General features: G+C 60.5%; 1 protein-coding gene across 1 annotated transcript; it reads right to left on the bottom strand.

Moving 5' to 3' along the window:
• Positions 1–513: 513 nt before the first annotated feature.
• On the bottom strand, positions 514–20,503 carry LOC132317150 (maestro heat-like repeat-containing protein family member 2B). The gene is made up of 35 exons (XM_059818232.1): positions 20,348–20,503; positions 18,484–18,557; positions 17,834–17,973; positions 17,013–17,135; positions 16,319–16,484; positions 15,818–15,916; positions 15,176–15,327; positions 14,643–14,786; positions 13,781–13,865; positions 13,556–13,669; positions 13,002–13,075; positions 12,541–12,660; positions 11,406–11,513; positions 11,051–11,210; positions 10,625–10,665; positions 10,217–10,358; positions 9,580–9,632; positions 9,033–9,140; positions 8,707–8,826; positions 8,399–8,521; positions 7,410–7,571; positions 7,061–7,183; positions 6,677–6,744; positions 6,181–6,316; positions 5,980–6,075; positions 5,417–5,521; positions 5,068–5,191; positions 4,015–4,115; positions 3,432–3,584; positions 2,731–2,876; positions 2,321–2,483; positions 1,828–2,024; positions 1,075–1,212; positions 772–883; positions 514–616 (listed from the first exon to the last, which is right to left on the bottom strand). The coding sequence occupies exons 1-35, from the start codon at positions 20,494–20,496 to the stop codon at positions 578–580; spliced, it is 4,158 nt and encodes a 1,385-aa protein (XP_059674215.1). The 5' UTR covers positions 20,497–20,503; the 3' UTR covers positions 514–577.
• Between the last annotated feature and the right edge of the window lie 280 nt (positions 20,504–20,783).

The following is a 20,783-nucleotide window of genomic DNA, read 5'->3' as shown; positions in this document are numbered from 1 at the left end:
CTGCCCCCTGACCACAGCCCTCTAAACTGCTGTGCCTCCCTTGGTTCTCCCCACCCATCCTCCAGTGCCCCCTACTCCCCCCAGTGCCCCCCTTTTCCCCTGATACCCCCCCACTCTGTCCCTGGGCAAGTGCTGTGGGGGGGCCCAGCATGGCAGGACACCGGGGAGGGCAAAGCCTGCTGTGGTGGTATGGTCAGGGTGTTCCCTGGGCTGTTCCCTGCACCAGCCCTTGCTGGTGCCAGAGGTGGTCATGCCGTGGTGGGAGGGGTGGCAAGGGGATCCCCATGGGCAGTGGGAGGGCACGGCAAGGCCCCAGGACCCCATGGGGAGACCCCTGCTCTGGGGTCTGTCCCAGCATGACTGCGTTGTGCCCAGCCCACGAAGATCCAGGAGGGGCCATGCAGCTGGCAGCCCCCAGCCTCGGTGTCACCCACATGTGGTCCCGCCAAGCACAAGGGTGCCATCGGGGGAAAAAAGATACACTGCCCTTTAGGCATCTTGTGCTGAGCTTTATTTAATTAACTCCTTGGTGCTGGCTGGAGACAGGTATCGTGGAGAGACTCCTCTAGCGCCTGCTTCACTCGCGGGTCCTTGTTGTGCTGCAGTCCCAAGAGAGCTGGAAGGACACAGGCAGTGCTGTGGGGACCTGGTCCTGGCCAGGCGCTCCCCTGTCTGCTCCGCTCCAGGGATCTTCCCACAAAAACAGACGTCCCAAGGAGCCGGATCTCACTAAAACCCTCTGAACCCTTCCTTCCCCACCCCCTGCCTTACCTCAGCAAAGAAGGCTGTAGCTGTCACCCGCAGCTTAACTGAGCAGGAATCCAGCCATGGGAAGAGGGTCTGCTTCAGACAGGGTGATAGAAGCCCAGCATGGACCAGGACGCTGCGCAAGGGAGCACAAGCGAGGGACACACAGTTACCCAGGAAGGCCAGGTTGCCAAAATTCATGTACACCAATGCAGATACTATTCTTCAGCTCAGGATGGCTTCCCAGGCATGCTGGAAGGGTCCTGCAGGCACTTCCCTGGGCACAGCCCCGCAGGAGGCAGCCATGTGCATCCCTGGGGCTCTTACCTGGTCAGGAGACGCACCCCATCAGAATGGCTCAGGGGGTCTTCAAGGAGAGCCCACGCTGCCCGATTCATGAGCAGCCGCATCCACTTCTCTGCCATGCATTTGCCTAGCACCAACTCTAAAGCCATAAGGAAAACCCTGGCAAAAGAAACAAAACACAAACCCAGTCAAAACACAGGCAAACAAAACAAGAAAAAAATCAAAACAGCAGCAGCACCACAAAACCAAAGAAAGATCAAATCACTGCAGTTTAGGGGAAGATTTCTCTTTAGCAGAGCTAAATACCCCGGGAATGATGCTTCGTAGACTGCAGCTAACGACACTGGCATTTTCATCATGCCCCAAACCCACTGAAGCAGAAGAAACTCCACGCCCCTGGACTGACTCCATGCTAGAGAACCAAGGCAACACCTAATACCTCTTCCCACCAGCATTTTGTGAAGAATGATGCCATTGCCCGCAAGAGTCACGCTCCCCCCCGGTGGGGGTCCGCTGAGGGAGTGCAAAGCTATCGTGCATGCAAGGGTATGCAGAAGGCAAGATGACAGCCGTCCACAGCACGAGCTGCCTCAGATCGTCCTGCCTGGGAGCTGGAGTTTCCCCATGAAGGAGCAGAAGTAAACCCAACCACGACGAGCAGTTTGCTCATCTAGGAAGCGGGGCAGGCAAAGCCCTCCCTCAACCCCACAAAGGCACGTGCCTTGGCAAGGGGAACCGAAGCCAGCCCCTCCATCTGCCCCTTCGGCTCCTTACCTGCACGGCTTCTCCTCAAGCACCTGGCCCTTGAGGAACAGTTGTCTTCCGCCTTCTCCCAGGGGGGAAAGCAGCCGCTCCTCGCCCAGGGTTTCACTGGCCCACCTCAGGAGGCTGGGAAGGAGGTGGGGAAGCAGCTGCCTGAGCTCCTCCGTGCTCCTCAGGGCAAGCACCACTTCGGAGATGGCACGGGTGATCTGCAGAGAAACGTGACCAAGAAGCCCCTCTTCAGGCAAGGCCTTTTCCCACCAGCCTGGTTCCCCTGCCTGCCTGGGGCAGGGGGGTTACTGTCCGCAATTGTCACTTCTGCAACAGCCTTGTGGCTCAGGAGCACAACACTGTCCCAGCTCCCCACACTGCTTGAGGCTGGCCCAGCACAGCGCCCTGGGAGTCTCCAGGGGCATCTGCAAAGGGCACCTGACTCCCCCTTTTCCGAAGCAGGAGTTACAAAGCAGATGCAAAGCTACAGAAACGTGTCTGCCATTGAACGTACCATCAAAGTCTCCAGAGCAGTCTCATGGTTGTGCCACTCACAAGCGGAGGAGTTGGTCCCCAGGCAGTTGTTTCGTGCTCTGTTTAGTTTCTCCACTAAGCACCTCAGGACCTGAATCCCAATGGTGCTTCTCCCCAGGCTCCTCCACAGCTCCACCACGTCACTGCAAGGGAACAGATGTTCACCCCTGAGCCCGTATCTTCGCAGTCCTGCAGTGCCCTCAAACCTTCTCCTCCTCTGCAATGGGGCTTACAACGCCCCAGTCACGGCAGAGACACAAGCACACAGTCTTGCAACACTCAAGACAGCTCAGGCAGAAAAAAGACCTGCTTCTTAACTGGGCCACCCCAGTGCACGCAAGCTGTGGGGTCTCTGTTTGACTACAGTGGGGAAGTGGCTGGTGCACGTACCTGTCCATGGGCAGACCTTTCCGGAGGAGACTGCTGATGACGGGCTCCTGGTGAAAGTGGGCGAGGAGAAACACGGCCCAGAGCAGGAAGGGCCTGTGGGTGCTCTGCCGCATGTAGGTGCAAAGGGTCTTCAGGATTTTTGGCACCTGAATGGAAATGGAGGAGAAAGAAGGGCTCGGTGCATCCTTTACCCCCTCCTGCGGGGCCCAGACACAGTCATTCAGCACAGGAGCAGTGCCTGCTCCCGTGACACAGGGTCCAGACCTAGCTTGAAACCTCACCCCTTCCACCCTGCCTGGCCCTGGCTCACGTCTGGAGCTGGGTGTGCTCTTGGCAACTGTGCACACGTACGCACACATGCACGTGCTCACACGCACAGACTCAGTCACTGCATGTGCCTGGGCCCAACCGTACGAGCAGCTGCGTGCCCTTGTGCACACAGAGGACACGGGCACGTTTCACACCCAACGCTTGAAGAACTCTCCCCACATGTGTGTAGCGATGCAAGAGCAAAACCAAACACGCTCTTTGAGACCCTGAAGTCGCCTTGCAGGGCCTCTGCAAGGGCACCTGACTCCTTCAGCAGCCCCTTGGCTCGACACACAGGTGGCATTTCTTGAGCCTGTGCCAACTGCACAGGGTGTCGTTAAAAAGCCAACAGGAGCAAAGACAAAGTCAAATGGGAAAAAGGTCGCCTTTACCTCCTGGACTATTTCTTTCCTGCATTCCACCAGGAAGATGAACACCCACTTCCATAGTGGCTTCACACACGTGGGTGTGACGTGCAGCAAGCTGGGCAGGACCGCAGTCAGAAAGTCTGTAGCCTGCGCTGGAGGGATGCACTTGCAAACAGCCTGGAGAGAAGTCAGGAACAAGAGAGACCACGTCACAGCTCTGCTCCAGCAATTCAGAATGGAAAGGAAACTTGACAGAACTGTTAGTTCGGCAGTCGTGCAGGGGGCAATCACTTTTTCCTCCTGCTATGCGTACAGTGCTGTTTACATCTGATGCAGCTACCCGATTGGGAAGTGTCGCCCCCCATGTTGTTTGCTTATTATGTACCAAATTTGTATTCTGACAAGAGCAATCACACACGCACACATATACGGTATCTGCTCCAGCATGCCTGAAGGACAGTCTTGTCTCAAAGCCTCCTGCTACTTGCTAACAACAGCCATCCTGGACAGCTTGCTCTGGAGACAGCGAGGGACGCTGGAGGGGAGCAGGGAGACGTGCAGGAGCCCAGGAGCTGGGCCCCCACCCCGCTCTTTTGGGGCCAGTTACCTTTGCTATTTTGGCGCAGGTCTGCACGGTGTCTGGGCTGTTCAGCTCCTCACCAAGGCACCTGATCTCATCTGCCTGAGGCACCACCTCCATGGTCCTGGCTGGAACAAACACCAGGAGAAAAGGGGAGTCACGCCCACAGAAAGGCAACCTCTGGCCCTAGATACTGCTAAAGGAGAACCCAGGGGGTGGCAGTGAAAGCCACAGGGAAACCCAGGGCCCTCCTGAACTCGGTGCAGCAGGATTTCCCGAGCCCGATAAATGGCTGACAAATCCCGGGCTGGAAAGAGCCCTCTTCCTCCTTGAACCATTTGTTGGGGCTTCAGGGTTTCAGCAGCTACTGGCCTCTGATCCCAGCAGCTGTGTCCCCTGTTCCCACACAGGCCACCATCGTCTCTGGGAGGCAGGAAACCTCCCCGTGACTGCCTCAGCACAGGCAGACCCTGCTGCCTGAAGAGGAAACGGTTCAAACACAACCCTTTGCGGCACGCCCCGGGCCTGCAGTTCAGATCCCTCTTCCCTGCCCAGTTTGCTCTGGGCAGCAAATTGGTTTCCTCTCTTGTGCTCGGCAGGAGATTTCTTCCCTGGCAGCGATGAGTTTGGATAGTTTGCCTGGGGAGCTGCCTGTCTCTCCAGGCTCAAGGCAGGGAGCAAGGGGGAAGGCACCCTCTGGAATGTCAGGGGCCTCATCCGAGCGAGTTGTCTGACCACCCTCTGTCTCTCCTGGAACGTGGAGGGGGGCAGACATGGAGGGGGACAGTCCCCAGCATTGGTGGCAATGTCCTGCTCTCAGACAGCAGTGGGGGATGGCCCTGACCAACCGCACACATGCGCTGCGGAGGTGGGACTCAGCGACCCTCTCCCAGGGATCCTTCCTGACATGTCCAGGGAGGCAGAGGGCTAACAGGGTGGGGGCACAAAACCAGCCAAGCACGTTGCCTCCCGCTTCCCTCCTGGGGACAGGGCCTGGCCCTGCAGGATCCCAGTGGTGCCAGGCCGGGAAGGGAGGGAGGATCAGGCAGAGCAAGGCTGGGAAGCGCCCGCTCTCCTCACCTTGCATTTGGAGAAGGTAGCCAAGGCAGACCCATGCCCTCTGGCGGGACGTGGCCAGGCAGTCGCTGGTCAGAGTCGCCAGCAATCCCACCAGGGAGCCGAACCGCTTGCAAGGACGTCCTCTCTGCAGGGGAGAGCAGCAGGAAAAGGGTCGCAGGCAGCCCCAGCACCCGCTCGCCTCTATCGCCCATCCTGCTCCCTGAGCAGCGACCGGGCAGAGGGGCAGGCAGAAGGGCTGCCCCGTAATCCCTGGAGCCCCAAAACCCAGCACCCAGTTGGGCAGGGTTCCCTTCTGGGGCCATGAATGGTGGGAAAAGGGCGCCAGGGCACGCGAGGGGGCTCTACTCACCATGAGCTCGAATCGCTCCTTGCAAGCTCCCAGCACGTGGGTGCAAACCTGCAGGGCTCTCTCCCGCTCCCATTCTTTGGCTGAGGTGAGCCAGCCCTTCAGGACCTGAGGCAGGGTGCATCTCTCTCACAACAGGCATCTTTCTCTCCCTGAGATCCCTCTCCAACTCCCTCCTTCTCTGGCCCCTTCCCAGTGCCCCACCGAGCACTGGCACTGCTGCCTCCACTGCCTCGCTCCCTCCAGCCGCCTCTGCCCTGAGCCTGCTGTTGCTACCCTGCCAGCATCTCCCCACTCCAGCCTTCCTCCAGGCTGCTCTCAGCCAGCTCAGGGCTGGCTCTGGGCTTTCCCTCCAACAGGGCCCACTGCTCTGCCTGGCCTGAGGCTGCAGTGGCCGGGCGCTCCCGTCCCCCAGCTCAGCCCCTGGCCCCGGCCAGATGCACAGCCTCAGAGCAAGGAGCCAAAGCCCCACGTTCCCGCAGGAAAGGTATCCACCTCCTAACACCCTCTAAGGCCTCCACTCTCTGCCCCTGCAACACTTTCCCTCTTGCCGCACGGCTACTCACATGGACCACGTCATCAAAGCAGGCAGAGGTCACCTCTGCCTCCAGAAAGGTTTCTAGGAGATGGCCCAGATCTTCCACATATCTCCTGTGCAGGAGCTGAAAGCAGGAAAGCAGAGCTGAGGTTCTGCATCATGGGGGCTGCCGGGGCGCACTGAGGTGGGATCCTGACCCAGGGGTGGGCAGGCACTGGCCAGCGGGTACCTGCATGTTCACAGCTGCCCTCACTGTCTTCCTGCCCTTTTTCATCCGCTCCTTGGAAGGACAGGACAAGACAGTCTGGCAGCACACTGCCAGCAGCTTGTGATTTTCCTCCCGCCTCAGAGGTGGCCTCAGCTTGCTGGCCAGAGGAAAAAGGAAGAGAAAACACAAAGGAGATTTACTGTCTCCAGAGTGGCTCAAACCACATCTGGGTTCCTCCTAATCGAGGGCCCCAAATCCAACACCCCCGCCCATGCCAGCGAGCACTGCCTTCAGCGCCAGCAATTCCTGCCTCCTCCCAGGCAGCAGGCAAACCCCTGCCCCCAGGTTAAGGAATCCCGGGGGCTCCCTTCCTGTGGGAGACACCCGACATGGGGGACACCCTCCCACTCCACAGCCCCAGCAGCTCCCGGCCCCATGCTCAAGGCCACTGGGGCTGCCCCAGCCAGCTGGGATGGGGCACACTGGGAGTCCCCACAGCCCGGGGAACAGACCTCACCTCAACTCCTCCAGGGCCTGGAACACTCCATACACCAGGGAGTCCCAGGGCTCCCCCTTGATCCAGTCCTGCAAGTCCCAGAGAGAGAAGCACAGAGTTGGCAGGGGCACGGGACGGCCCTCCCGCCTCCCCTGGGGACACGTTCTGCTGCCAGGCCTGGGCAGACACTGCCCCGTCACCCCCACACATCCCCAAAGGCACCACAGGAGGGCCCCTGCTCCCCAACCACAGCCACCCAGCACCAGCACTCAAGAGCCCCACCAGCTCCGGACACAGCTCCAGGAGCTCACGTGAAGCCCAGAGACCATCGTGCCTCTGGGGTAAGGAGTCCGATGGCACAGCCCAAAACTCCCCCGTGCGACCGCCCCGGCTACAGGCACTCACCAGCAAGGTCCACGTTGCCTCCTGCTTTAAGGACAGCTCAAAGCTGCCGCAGTTGCCCACAGCCTGGATGGCACAGCTGACCTCGGTGATGCTCTGCACCAGGGCGAGCTTGAGCTGCAAGTCCTGAGGCCAAAGAGAGCAAAGCACCCCTTCAACTCTTTGAAGGGCTGAGAGGTGGAAGAAGAGCATGGGCAGGGGAAACCCATGGGGGGCTGGATCTGGATGTTGAGGACAAACCCTTCCTTGGGAGATCTTTAGAAAGGGACTGTCCACCTCAGTGCACCCCAGCCCCAAGGGGCTGGAGCTGGGACACCCAGGCATCCCTGCCCTGTGTGCCCCATGCTCCTACCCTCTGTTTAGCTCTGGAGAGCCGCAGGATGTTGCCCACGATTTCTTTATCCACGCGGGTGAGCAGCTGCTCCTTGGGGGCACGCAGCGCAATGCCGCTGTAGGTGCGCATCAGAGCAGCACGAATGGCCTGGGCGCTCTCCATCTTCTGCCACTGCTGGACCTGTGTCAACAGAGATGCCCTGAGAGGTCAGCCCCGGGACTCTGGCAGGCTCCTGCGGCAGGCCCTGCCCTGCACCCTCACCAGCTCCTTGTTTCCCTGGGCACCTCCCAGCAGCTCCCCAAGCCACTCCTCGAGCTGCGAGTTCCAAGGCCAGAAGTTGTTCCCATCCCACAGCTTGGGATCTCGCATGGGGATGGGGACGAGGGGCAGCCAGCATCGCACACACTGCTGGCTCTTTTACCACTGATTTGAGAGGTCGAGGAGCTGCCTGGAACCTTTCTGTGGAAAGGTATCTGACAGAGCCTGTCACGGTCCTGCTCAGACACGCAGCCCGTGCTCGTCAGGGGTGCAGATGAGCCCACTCTGCTCACCTCCCCAGGCCAGGCTGCACCGCTCTCTCTGTAGGGCCCTGCCCTGCCCTGAAAGGCTTCCCCACAGCCCCCAGGTGGGGAGCAGAGCCAGTGAGACTTCACCAGGCTCCTGCTCTTGGCCCTCAGCTTTGGGGAAGGGTCAGAGTGTCACACCGTGCCCACCCCCTTGTCGCCAGCTCCTGCTGAAGTTAAGTCAGGGGCAAGGTGGCTGCAAGCAAGCAACCGCTGCAGCTGCCCCAGCTGGGTGGCTCTGATCCACCCGGTGTCAAACCCCCTCCTCTCCAAAGACACCTCAGGGGCCCCAATGTCAGGACGTCCCCTCTGAAACAGAGGTCTCGGCTAGCTCTTACACGAATGCTTATCTCAAGGCAGCTGCCACAACTTGGCTGCTGCAGGTGTAGAAGTGAAAGAAGGCCAAAAAAGGAAAGCCAAACAGGGAAACCCTGGCTCCTTTACCTTCCAGCCCATGGAAGTCTGATAAAACCAGCCTCTGGTGAAAGCGGTGGAGAACATGTTCACCGTGTCCAAGACCAGATGGAAGTGGCTCTCAGCCGTGTGGGACACAACAGAAATCATTCCCTGCAACCACAGAGAAACAGGGAGTTGGCTCCAGCCCAGGCACTCGGCCATGGCCAGCAACAACGGCCAGGCAGGACATTGCGGCAAGGGGGAAATGGCAGCATGGGGGAAATCGAGGTCTGGAGCAGCCCTGCCTCTCCCCCAGGAACAGGCAGGGGATGCGCAGGACATGAACATCACCTCACCTGGGCTTCAGACAGCTGCACAGGGTTTGTCTCCTGCAGGAACCTCAGCACCTGCCCTTGGACGTGTCTGAGATCCTGACAAGCTGCCAGCACTGTCCCAAGGGCCTTGTACAGGAAAAGCTGCAAGAGAAGAGGCCACGTCCGAGATGTGGTCACGGCCCGACCTGTCAGGAAAGGTCTGGCCCCAGACAGACCCGACCACCCCTGGTGGTAGCCAGCCACTGGAGTAGCCCAGGGAGGCGCATTTTGGGGGCAAGAGAAGGGGAAGCAATGAAAACCGCCTGCGTGGGCAGAGCCCCAGCCCTGGCGCGGGGCAGGAGACACACCTTCTCCCAGGAGCCGGGGGCAGAGCTGCCCAGCTGCTGGCTCAGCTCCTGGCTCAGGCCCATGGTCCAGGCCCTGTCCTCGATGGGCTCCAGCGACGCTCGCAGGAACTGTGGGGAACAGAGAGGAAGCGAGTGTTCCCCTGCCCTTGGCCAGGATGCTTTCTACGCTCGCATGTCCCGGGACACTGCTGGGGGGAGCTACTGGGAATGGCAGACTCTTCCCCTGCCCCACCCAGCCCTCTTTTCACCAGCCTCCCTCTTCCCCTAACACCTCAGGCGAGACCCTCCCGGCATGCCAGACATAGAGGAGGAGGCAGTGCTAAGGCGTGTGCCACAGCGATAGAGGGCATTAGCCATCAGCCGTGGCACGTGCGCAGACAGCAGCTCCTCTGAGCGGGCAGGCACCTACTGCGGGGGGAGGCACAGGGCACTCAGGAGGTGCCCCCACCTCCTGCTGCCTACACAGGCAGCCCCGAGCTTCCTCCCACAACTTTGTCTGTTCCCTCTTCTCCCCCTCTATTTGTGACACCCCCCAAGGATGCTGTACCTTGAGCACACAATGCTCCCACTCTGCAGAGTCCAGGCACCTCTTGGTTTTCCCTAGAAAGCAAGAGGAAGCAAAAGCCGTCGCTGCTATTTAAGCTCACACCAAAGACGAGCCCTGTGGTCTCCTCTGCGGTCAGACCTCCCAACATTCCCAGGCCATCAGGCTAGAAAGGGCCTACAAGCACCTACACCAAAGCCCTTGTGAGGCCAAAGACACAGGAGGGATCCCAGGAACATTTGTCAGGGCCACTGATTTGCAGCTCTTCTCCCAGGCTATTGCCAAGGACAGCTGCTGCAAACCTGGCCTGGCCTGGCAACTTGGTTCTCCAAAGCCAGGGGCTGCACCCCCTCCAGGAGCACCAGTCCTGTCCCTCCCCCAAACACCGTCCCGGCCAGGACATGGGGGTGCCGCCAAGACCTGCCCTCCAAAAGGACATCAACAGCCCCATCCATCCCCTGGGCCAAATCGACACTGGGGGACGGCTGCCCCCAGCCTCAGCTTTGGCTCCCTGGAAGGGGAAAGGCTGCAGAGCAAGTGCTGGGGAACTGGGGACAATTCTCCTCCGTCACGCTGGGAAGCTGCATTTTCCTGACCCCCTTCCCTCCCCCCAGCCTCTCCCTCCCCACCCGCACTTTACCTTCCAAGTACTGCAGCAGGAGGGGGATCTCGGTAGTCCACACCACCCCCAAGGCTCGGTGTATCCTGCCATGCAGGGCCTGCAGCAGCTGCAAGGCAGCGACTGCACGTTCGCCGCTCTTGTGAGGAGCTGCTGCCACCACCTAGGCGAGGGCAGGAGAGAAGGGTCACTCCTGCCACCAGAGCTGCAGTTTTTCCCGGGAGGGAGGGAGGGAGCTCGATGCCGCTCCTGCACCCGGGGTGCTGCTAGCCCCAAGAAAGGAGTGGGATACCGGACAGGCCCAGGCAGTCTCAGGCACACTGCCTCCTCCTTGGGGGATCCCGGCACGGGCCTCAACAGCATCTCTGCCCTGGGCTCCCCCACCACCCCTGGCCAGAAAAGCTCTTTCCCCCGGGCCCCACTACTCACCAGCAGTCGAGCCAGCAGGGCCTGGGGAGCCGGCAGCCGGGCTGTGGGGAGGAAGAAAGGCTGGGTGAGCCAACAAGCCCCCTCCGTGCCCTGCCCATCGCGCCTCCGATGCCCCGCACAGGGCTGAGGGCTGAGAGCAGCTGTGCTGCCACGGCGCTGACCCGGGAGAAATCCCCAGGGCTGCCCAGCACGGGACGAAGGCAGCTCCAGCATGGCCAGGAACAAGCCCCGGCTCGCCAGGAGAGTGCTGCGAGCAGGAGAGGCAGGCCTCTGCGCTGGGCAAGGGGCAATGCAGGGCAGAGCCCCTCGTGCCCAGCAGCAGAGCCTGGCTCCGCCCTTTGGTTCTCCCAGGCTTCTGCTGAGGGCTGGCAGGGTGCATGTAGACACAGACTGGCCAAGCCCCTGGCTGAACCCATTAGCTTCTACCTCGCTCCTGGGAGTCCACGGCGTCAGGCTCCTCCTCGTCTTCTTCACACCCTGCGCTCTCCCGTCTCTCAACTAGGGCTCGGAGACAGCGGGAGAGCGGGATCAGCATGCCGCTGTACTGGGCTGGCACCACATACTGCAGCAGCCTCGGCCACAGGAGCTGCAGAGAAGAACCGGGCAATTCACCACATCAGCATTTCTATTCAGCTCAAAGACAAAAGTGACAGTCTGCGGTTCCCTGAGCCTTGTGTGCTTCAGCACATGTGAGGGGAGAGGTTCACAGCATGGGGAAGCATGAAGAAAAATGTCCTGAAGGCAAGAAGTGGCCACAGCAGCAGGGCACAGGGTGACTTACTTTGGTCATCCCTCTCAGAGAGACGTCCAGCGAGCCCAGGATATCCACACACAGGGCTCGAAGAGCTCCTTCCTCCGGTGTTACCCAGGCAAAAAGGCCTCCTGCCACCTGTAAGACAGAGTTGGCAAAACCCCTGTTACTCTCAGCTCCTGACCGACAAGGCTCAGGCATGGCCTCACCAGTGCTCCTGCGCCAACCTCCCAGGAGCACTGACCTCCAGAAGGAGGACAAGAATGGCCAGACCCAGCTCGGGAACCACTTCCCAGACCCTGGGAAGGACTAGGAAGCCTGGGAGCAGAAAGAGACACTGCTTGTCTGCACGGTCCCCCAGGGCCCAAATGCTGCTGTCGTGCCATGGTGAGGAACGTGCCCTTCAGCAGGGCTGTGCTCGATGCCAGCCCTGGCAGCAGCACGCCCAGCCCGACAGATGTGGAGGAGAAGCTGGCTCTTTCCTTTGCCCTGCTCCCAAAGCAGAGCCTCCCCGAGCCCTGGAGCAAAGCAACACCCACAGATCCCCTGGTTGGAGGGAGGCTCTAGCCAGAGGGAAGGTCCTCAGCAAGTCAGCAAAAGGCTCAGCCATGCCCATCCTTCATCTCCTGGGCACCCAGCTGGAAACACTCACCAAAGGGACTGCCAGACGGCCTGTCCCCTTGCCAGAAGGGATGCGGGTCCCCAGACTGCTATTGGATGGGCAGGGCATGCTTTGGTGGGCCAGAGTATGAGAACACCACAGAAAGATCCTCTAGCCAGGCCCATCTGGCTGCAGTGGCTGTGTTTTGCTGATTGTCTGTGAGCACTTAAGGATGGAGGATGTCCTGTCCCTAGAAGACCCCTCCCTTTGCAAGGCAGCTTTGCTGAAGGTGTCTGTGGGCACAGCTCAGCCTGTGGGGTGCGCAGGCAGCCCCACAGTCCCAGGTGGCACGCCCGGGTGCAAACCCTCATCATTCACTGACGTCTCCACCAACATCAGCACACACACACACAGGAGGAACAGCCATTTGCAGGTCATTCCAATGGCAGCGCCGGCGCTGATGGCCCTGCAGCGTGGAGCTCTCCATGCTCAAGGATGCCTGCAGAAGCTCTCAGCACAGGCCAGGCACTGCTGGAAGCCCCAGGTGTCCCGCTCTGCCCTTACCAGTCTGCCTGAGGTCCGGCTGAACTCGCTGAAGATGTGCCCCACCACATCCCATGCCCAGCAGCTCTGGGAGCCGGAGCTGAGCAGCTCCCGGATGAACTCCAGAACTGCCCTCCGCACCTGCCAGGGGAGAGCGTGGTTACGGTCCTCCTGTTCAAAATCCAAAGGGAAGCCGCCTTTGCTTGGGGGCAGCCTCTGTGGCTCGCGGAGAGATGACAAGCGCATGGCAGAAGCTTTCGCTCCTGCCATCAGGGCTGGGCTTTAGCACCAGGCTGGACGGGCATTTGCCCCACAGAGCACAGCGACCTCCCCGCTCCACTCTGCCAGCTCTCCCCGGGGAAGAGCCATCACCCACTGCCTGGGCAATGCGCTGGCACTTCCCCAGGCACCCCAGCTCTGCCCTGAGGGAAAGGCTTCCTCTGCCTCCCCTGGTGGCACTGTCCCTTCCCAAACCAGCTCACCTGGGCACTGGGGTCGTTGCACACTGACCCCATGGCCTCCATCACCTGGGGCAGCTTCTCTCTCACTGCAGGTGCTGGAAGAGATATGGAGAGGTGTGCATTGAGGCAGAGCCCCAATGGCAGAAGCTTCCAAGTTTTTCGCACACCAACGGGACAGAAAAGCGGGGCCTGACTCTGACTTCACAGGAGGCAGCAGTGTAGCCAGAGCGACTCCATTTCTAGAGGCACAGCTGTTTTATAGGGACTGAAAGCTATGGTAATATGGTAACACAGAGCACGTGAGAAATGACTTGGGTACAAGCAGCTCCTGTGCACCAGCCCACCCGCCCACCCACCAGCCTGCCCGTGTTACTGAGCTTGGAGCATCATCCCTGGTGTGCCACCATTTCTAACTGCCAGAGGAGAGCTCGAGCCCTGTCGCAGGGCGTCAGCTCGGCTGGGGGACCCGCTCTTTGCAGCTCCTTTTGGGTGCAGGTGCACCGCTTTCAGCCCGTTCCTGCTCTCAGCCCAGCAGCCCCAACCCCTGCCTTCTGTCCCTGGCCCATGGCACTGACCGTCAGAGTGGGCCAGCGCTCCCAGCAGGCCCAGGGCTGCCACGCGACCGGCCTTGCTCCCACCGCTCTCCGGGGAGTGCAGAAACATGCCCGTCTCCTCAGGGCATATTCGTGCTGCAGGGAAGAAATCGCATTCTGCACTAGCAGGCAGCTGCCTCTGACTGCCGAGGACAGGGAGAGAGCCGCCACAGCACGACGGGGGATCGCCCAGTCTCCTCTCCTTACCCTGCAGCGCGATGCAGCGGGGAAGTTCTGCCTTAGGGGCCAGGCCAGGCTCTTTGGTCACGTCAGGGAGCTGTGGGAACAAGGTCTGTTTTAAAGAAATCTGCATCAGCATTGAGGGGGACTGAAAAGAAAGGGTGCTCTCTGCCCTCCTCTCCCAGAGTCCTGCTGCGACTTGGCTGAGAGGGAAATCACTGTGGGAACAGGGCTGCCCCTCAGGCCCATTCCGAACAGCCAGGACCAGGCCTCCTGCAGCCTTAAGGAACCTACGTGGCACCTGTCTCACAAATCCTGCCATGTTCCTGGCCTGCAGGAAGGTCTGTGAGACAACGGGGGAGGAAGAGGAGGCTAAAGCTACCTAAAGGCACATCTGGGAGAAGGGGAGTCCCTAACAGCAGCTCCCAGGGAAAACCACAAACCCTCCTGGATGGGGCTTCTTGTTTGCCCTCCCCTCAGAGCAGCATCGGCAGGGTCTCTTTCCTCTGAACAGAGCCCGCTGTTGACAACTCCGTTTCCCGGCACTTCCCACTCATCAGACCTCAGCCCTCACTGGACGGGACTGGACACGGCCCTGGGCATTAGGGCAAAGCTCTTCCCACACACAGAGCCCTACAGAGATGGCAATGCCTCCCTTCCTGAGAAGACAAGCCCCGGGGACTCTTGCCTCCCTTCTGGCCCCTCCCCGCATTTCTCTTTTCTTGCCCAAAGAGTGCGGGGAAGTCTCAGGCCTCCTCTGCTCTCCCCCTCCCTGTTCCTTCTCTAAGGCCTTCCCAGCTCCTCCTGGCACCCCACAGCTCCCCAGTGCCTCGTGGCACTCGCGCAGACCCACCCCAGCAGCCACGCCGGGCCCTGCGCAACACCTCACCTTGTTGACCCGGGAGGTGTCTCGGACCTCCTCAGATTGGTGCAGCAGCCAGAGGAGCTGCTCCCAGGCATGCTCGCGGTGCTGCTCCTCACGCAGCAGGACCTCCATCATGGCAGCCACCGCCCTGAGCACAGCCTGCTTGTCCTGAAGAGGGAAGGGAGAGGCTCTGCTTGGAGGGCTGAAGGTCTGCCTAGCACTCAGCATCGCCTGCACACCAGTCTGCCCTTCCCACTGGGAGGGGTTTCCCTTTCCCTTCTGCCCTGCAGCAGAAGGGCTCACTCCAGAGGAGAGAGAGCAGTTCCCCACGCTCGCACCCCAGCCCTCCCTGCAGAAAGGCCCCAGGACTCGGCTGCTTCCTGCCAGAGAGCCTCCAGCCCCAGGCACAGTGACAGCAGGCTCCCGGCCTGGGATGCTTTCTCATTCAGACCGCTCCCTCCCCTCACCCCTCTGCTCGCACCCCACCAGCCACAGACAGACCCACCAACGTGGACATCCCCGCTGTGGCCCCAGGCGTGGAAAGCAGCACTTCTTACCTCTTCTTCCTCGCAGCCCAGCCAATTTACCAGCGCGTAACGGAAGACTGGGTAAATGTCTTCACAGAGCTGCGCTTCCCCGTTGCGAGGGAAGGGGCATTGCTCCCGGCTGCCGAAGTATGTATTGACCCCTTTTGACCATTGCTCCAGAACTGCACCAGGAGAAAGGGAAGGGCAGCACGTGAGAGTCTGCAGCAGGGACGGTACCTTGCACCCTCACCCAAGCCTGCTCTAAGGATGGTCCCAGGCTCGGCAGGGCTCAGCCCAGGACCAGATCTGCATCTGAGGCCAAGCTGTGCCCTTGAGGTGTCTGGTTTCAAACACCCCACCGTTTCTCTCCTCCTCCCCATCCTTTTCCTCCTCAATGGCCTGTTCCCCTCCAGTATTTCCCAGGGGAAACAGGGGAACAGAAGCCATGGGAAGGCACTCAGGAGTTCCCCTGTGCAGCACCGTCACGTCCTACCCACAGAAACCTCCGGGGCTTCTCCCGCTCCTTCTGCACACTCACAGTGGTTTGGGATCGCCAAGGCCTGACCTCACTGTGGGCTGACACCTGCCATGTTCCCTCTGAGATCACATGGAGGCATCAAAGGCCACCCCAGCCCCTGACCCTGGGACCCCAGCTAAGGAGGGGACACTCACCACTGCAGACGGCGCGCAGGATCCGGCCGCTCCCCACCCGGCTCAGCATGGCACGCAGGGCAAGCAGCGTCATTCCCACGAAGGGGATGCACCGCAGGGCTGCAGAGAAGGCAGGGACAGAGGGACCGAGAGGGTCAGTGAGAGACACGGGAGACCGGGGTCGATCCCTGGCAAGGCTGGGGCTGCTGGGCCATGTGGGACATGCCAGAGGGTGTGGGGAGGGCTGCCTTCCCCAAGGGGGACACAGGAAAGCCCTTTAGGGAAATGGGGAGGACAGTGTGGGGCAGAGACCCTGCGGGTTTGTCTCCAGTGGGTTCCCACCCTCCAGGAACCAGGACTGGGCTAGTAAGGCAGAGCTGCCGGCCAGCCCTGGCACAGAGCAAGGAGGCATGGCGACTTCATAGCCCCCCAGTTCAACACAGAGCCTTCAGGAAGGGGGAGGGTGCTTTCTCCCCGTTATCACAGACCCCTACCCAAACCAAGAGGCCCAGGGTGCCGTACCGTAGCTGCGGGCCATTTTGCCCAAGGTGAGGAGCACAGTCTCATCAGGGACCTTCCCCATGGCCTTCAGGTGGCTCTGGAGCTCAGACATGACAAAGTGGAAGCGGGAGCGGGCCAGAGCCACCAGGACGTCGCTAGCAGCCATCTTCACATCATCTGTCACACCCTGAAAAAGTGCCACAAGTTAAACACTCCCGAGAAAAAGGCTGAGGCACTCGGACAGGCTGAACGCCCCTGCCTCCCCTGCAAGACCCCACGGGGCAGTTTGCTCAGGCCGGGCGCCTGCTGCCTCTTGTACCCTGGGGTAGGCGAGCAGCTCCCCAGTGAGATGAGGGAGGCTTTTCCCTAGCACAGCCCTGTGCTGCTGCCTTCTCTCCCTCTCTGCAGAGATGCCAGGAACAAACTGTCACAGACTCAAGGACCCCCTGGGGCCTCTCCACGGGGCTGCTGGGTTCCCAGGGCTGTTCCTCAAGTGAGCTTGAACCCAGCTCTCGCTCAGTTAGAAACAGCCCCGCGTCCACCTCTCTGCACTACTCTCTGCATCTCCTCTTCAAATTCCCTATAAGGAGGAATCCCCTTCGGACCTCCACTGGGTCTGAATAGTTGAGGAACATCTCTGTGCTGCTCTGGATTTCCCCAAAAACCAGGGCCAGAGACAGGCTGCTTTGGCGGCCTTGAAAGAGAACAAGCTCACCTGGGCTGCTCGCATGTCACTGGACACCTCTGCTATCAGGCGGTTCACGACACCGCTCTGCAAACTGCCATCGTCTCCTTGCAAGAAGCTCTCCAGCTCCCGGTATGTCTCCACTCGGTCACCCTGGGGACAGACCACACATGGGAGTGATGGGACTTGCTTTGCCCTCGTTGCCAGGGACCCACGAGAGAGACCTACTGCCCCCCAAATCATCTCTCTGCCATGGGCACGAGGTACGAGCTGCAGGCATCGGTCAGGACAGCCATGGGGAACGGCAAGATCTTCCACGGCACCTCTGACACTACCAGAGAGCCAGACAGGGAGGTTGATTCCACCAGGGTAAAAGGCCATGCGGGAGCCTACGAAGTCGTTCCTGAGGATGGGGGATGGTGGAGGTCAGACGGACAGTGCCAGGCGAGGAAGGGGAAGATGTGGGAATGAGACCAGTCCCTGAGGAGGGGGAGCCATGAACTCCCTGCACCTTGGGGCACAGTGTCGCTCCCCTCGCACAGGCAGGAGCCCAGGCGCTGGGACAGTTCTGGAACCAAAGCTAAAGTGGGGCCTTGAGCACTTGGGCAAAGGTGCTGGAGAGATGCTGGGATTTATGCCAGAGGCTTTGCCTTGTCCAGGAGAGCACTGCAAGCTCCCAGGGAAAGGAGGGAGGGAGCAGTGGCATTAGTCCAGCTGGAGCGGCAGGATCGGCGCTTGGGGACGAAGCGCCTGCAGGAGGGCAGAGGTGCCATCACGCGAGATCCCCCTCTGCCACGGCACCTGGGGAAGTCAAGGGCTTGGAGGGAAGCCCTCGAGCCCCCTTGTCTCACCTCATGGTCTTGCAGCCGCTTTAGCAGAGAAGCCCCACTAGCCACAAAGGTAGTGACGGCTTCAGGGACAGCCTTCTTTGCCCTGCCTCCATCCTCAGGATGTGCAGGTCTGGACTGAGAACCAAAGCACGGGCAGAGAGCTGGAAGAAAAGAAAGAAATGGTTTTGCTGGCTGCAGGGCTTTGCACCAGGGAGGGGAGAGGATCTTCCCAGCCTCTCCCAGCACTAACAGCCCGTGCTGGGCTGTACTGGCAAGAGGGCAGTCAGTGGGACGAGGGAAGGGAGTCTTCCCCTCACTGCGGCACTGGGAAGACCGCACTGGGAATACCACACTGGGGGACTGGATCCATTCTGGGCTCCCCAGTGACAGAATGGCAGCAATGTGCTAGAGCGAGTCCAGCACGGGGGCCCCGAGCTGGGCGGGACATGGACATGGGGCCCTGCAAGGAGGCGTTGGGAGGGCTGGGGCTGGGCAGCCCCGACAAGAGTCGGCCGGGCCAGGTCGTCTTTGAGCAGTCCCCAGTTGCCCCACGGAGGGCAGGGAGAGGATGGAGCCAGAGCCCCCTCGGAGGTGCCTGGCAGCAGGATGAGAGGTGACGGCGACGCAGGCCCCAGCAGGCAGCAGCCCCCAGCCCCCCACCACCGCCTCACCTCTGAGTGCTCTCATCCTCCTCAGGGCAGCAGGATCCCCCAGATGGACGCACTGCTCTCTCTGGGTCCTCCTCCTGCGAATGCCATGAGAAACTGGGGCAGCACCAGCCCCTTGGGAAGATATAGAGCCTGCCCACTGTGACACCCGTGTGGGGCGCGGCGCGTCACAGAGGGCTGCTGTGACACAGGGACACGTGCTGGGGACACGCCGCGGGGCGGGGACCAGACACGGAGCACCCTGCGGATCTCCACAGGCCCTGAAATGCAGGATTTCCCCATTCTCCATCACTTGAACTCACTCATGGTCCTCGAGCAGTTCTAGCAAGGACTTTCTCCCAAGAGCCCTTCCCAGCCCCGTCCCCGATCCACGTCCCCCTCCAGGGACCCGAGGCCACCGGAGCAGTTTGTGCCACCGCTCACAGCCGCACGGCGTTACTCAGCCATCTGGAAAGCCTCGCTGGCACCCAGGGCCTGAGAGCATCAGGCCACAAGCCTCCAGTAAACACGCACGGCGAAGTTTTTCCCCATTTTCCCATTTTCAGCCCAGAACATCAGCACTGATGGGGGGCCCCAGCCCAGCCTGTCTGGGCCCTCGGGGCACAGCTGCTCCTGGCCCATCCCGCCCTGCGGGCCGTGCTGGGCCTTCTCAGGGGAAGGCGCGGGCCCTCGCCCTGAGGCCTCGCAGCACGAACAGGCAGAGGGTGCCCAGCCCAGCCCTGCTGCAGCCCGGCCTCGGTCGGGCACCCTCCTGCTCCCTCCCTCAGTGCCAGTGTCACCGAAATCGGGAATGAAACCCCTTCACACTGGTCTATTAAAGAGCAGGCATTACTGCATTCGGCACCGGGTGCGTGGGGGATCTCTCCAGCCAGCATGCACCCCGGGCTGAAATCATGACAGGGATTTAAAACAGGTGACAAAGTTAGTTACGCCTACTGCTCCTACCCCTTAACTAACTATTGGTTAGTACCTTTCTTACTTCATCTTACAGATACAGTTCCAATTCCCTACGCATGCCCAGAGGGGAGGGGGCTTATTTGGGTTGGGGGCGTTTTCTAGCTAGGAGGTGTGGGTTTCACACGACAATGAGGCAGGTCAGCCTTAAAACAGTTTTGGCACTCTATTCTATTTTCCTAGAATTCGACCTTGTGGTAATCCTTACTGTTAGTTAGTGGAGACAGTTTTTAACTGTAATTTTATGTCTAAATACCAGGTGCACGCATTACAAAGTATCTTCTTCACATTATTTCCATTCCTTTTACACTACTTTGACCCTGCGTTTCGGGATGTTCTGTAACACCAGCACCGGGCCGAGCCACTGACTGCGGGGGCCTGGGGTTGCGGCCGTCAGCTCCTGCTGAGGCGTAGGAGCCCCCAGGTGCGGGGGGGCCTGGCCCTCAGCCTGCGGAGAAGTGGCCTCACCCTCAGCCTGCGGAGAAGTGGCCTGTGGAGAGGGTCCAGGTCGGGCCGGTGCCCTCCCCTGCCCCAGCCCTACTTTCAGGGGCGCAGCGTGATGCTGTGTGGTTACGCACGGGTGGGCCGGGAGCGGCGAGGGGCTTCTGCAAGTAGGTTCCCAAGTGCTCGGTTACTGTGTTGCTCCTCTTCCATACTGCCCCTTCTGCCTTCCGTGCAGCGGATCAGTCTGGGGCTGAGTCAGGTGGGGTGAGACCTTGGCTGTCCCAAACAGGTATTCCCCCCTCGGGGCAAGGCGTCTTGGTGCCAGGCCTCTGCAAAGGGAGGACAGACTCTGGGTTGGAAAGGGCAGAGCCAGCCATCAGAGGGATCCCTCTCTCTCCAGCCAGGTCCCCCACAAAAAGACAATTCAGGTGCCCAGCAAGCCCCTCTCCCTCGTCAGGGAGGTACTTACCAGGGCGGCTGCCTCTGCAGCTCTTGCTGCTGCCTGTTGGTCTCAGTGACGTGCTTGAATATGTCCCAGCCTGCTTGATGCGGCTCCAGCCTTTCCAGGACCCGGACCGCTCCTGGAGAAAGGTGGCTGCAACAGCAGGGAAAAGTCATCCCTCAGCTTCTGCTGGAGACCCCTTCTGCCTCCACGCCCGTCCGGCCTCTGCACCCACCCACTCCTCCGTCCACCCGCACTTTCGCCCCGTGGTGAGTTTTAGGCCTTGGCTGTGGGGGGAACCCTGGTCATGCCCATGTTAGGAGGAATTAGGTACACTTGCTTACTCTTTTATTACAGGAGCAATGAATCACACAGACACAGAATCACAGAATCACCAAGGTTGGAAAAGACCTGTAAGATCATCAAGTCCAACCATCAACAAAAAAAACCCCAGACGAACCAA

The sequence above is a fragment of the Gavia stellata genome, chromosome 5 (assembly GCF_030936135.1).
Source record: "Gavia stellata isolate bGavSte3 chromosome 5, bGavSte3.hap2, whole genome shotgun sequence".
NCBI classification, from domain to species: Eukaryota; Metazoa; Chordata; class Aves; order Gaviiformes; family Gaviidae; genus Gavia; species Gavia stellata.
Note: the sequence above shows the minus strand (reverse complement) of the source record. Positions and strands in the feature narration are given on the sequence as shown.

Bases quoted from the DNA above. Each gene is read 5' to 3' on its own strand.
- LOC132317150 (XM_059818232.1), bottom strand. From the start codon at position 20,496: ATGACTTTTCCCTGCTGTTGCAGCCACCTTTCTCCAGGAGCGGTCCGG. The intron at 17,974-18,483 runs GTGAGGCGGTGG...CTTTTCTTCCAG, and splicing joins GAGGATGAGAGCACTCAGAG to CTCTCTGCCCGTGCTTTGGT. The intron at 8,827-9,032 runs GTGTGTCTCCTG...CTTCTCTTGCAG, and splicing joins CCCCCGGCTCCTGGGAGAAG to CTTTTCCTGTACAAGGCCCT.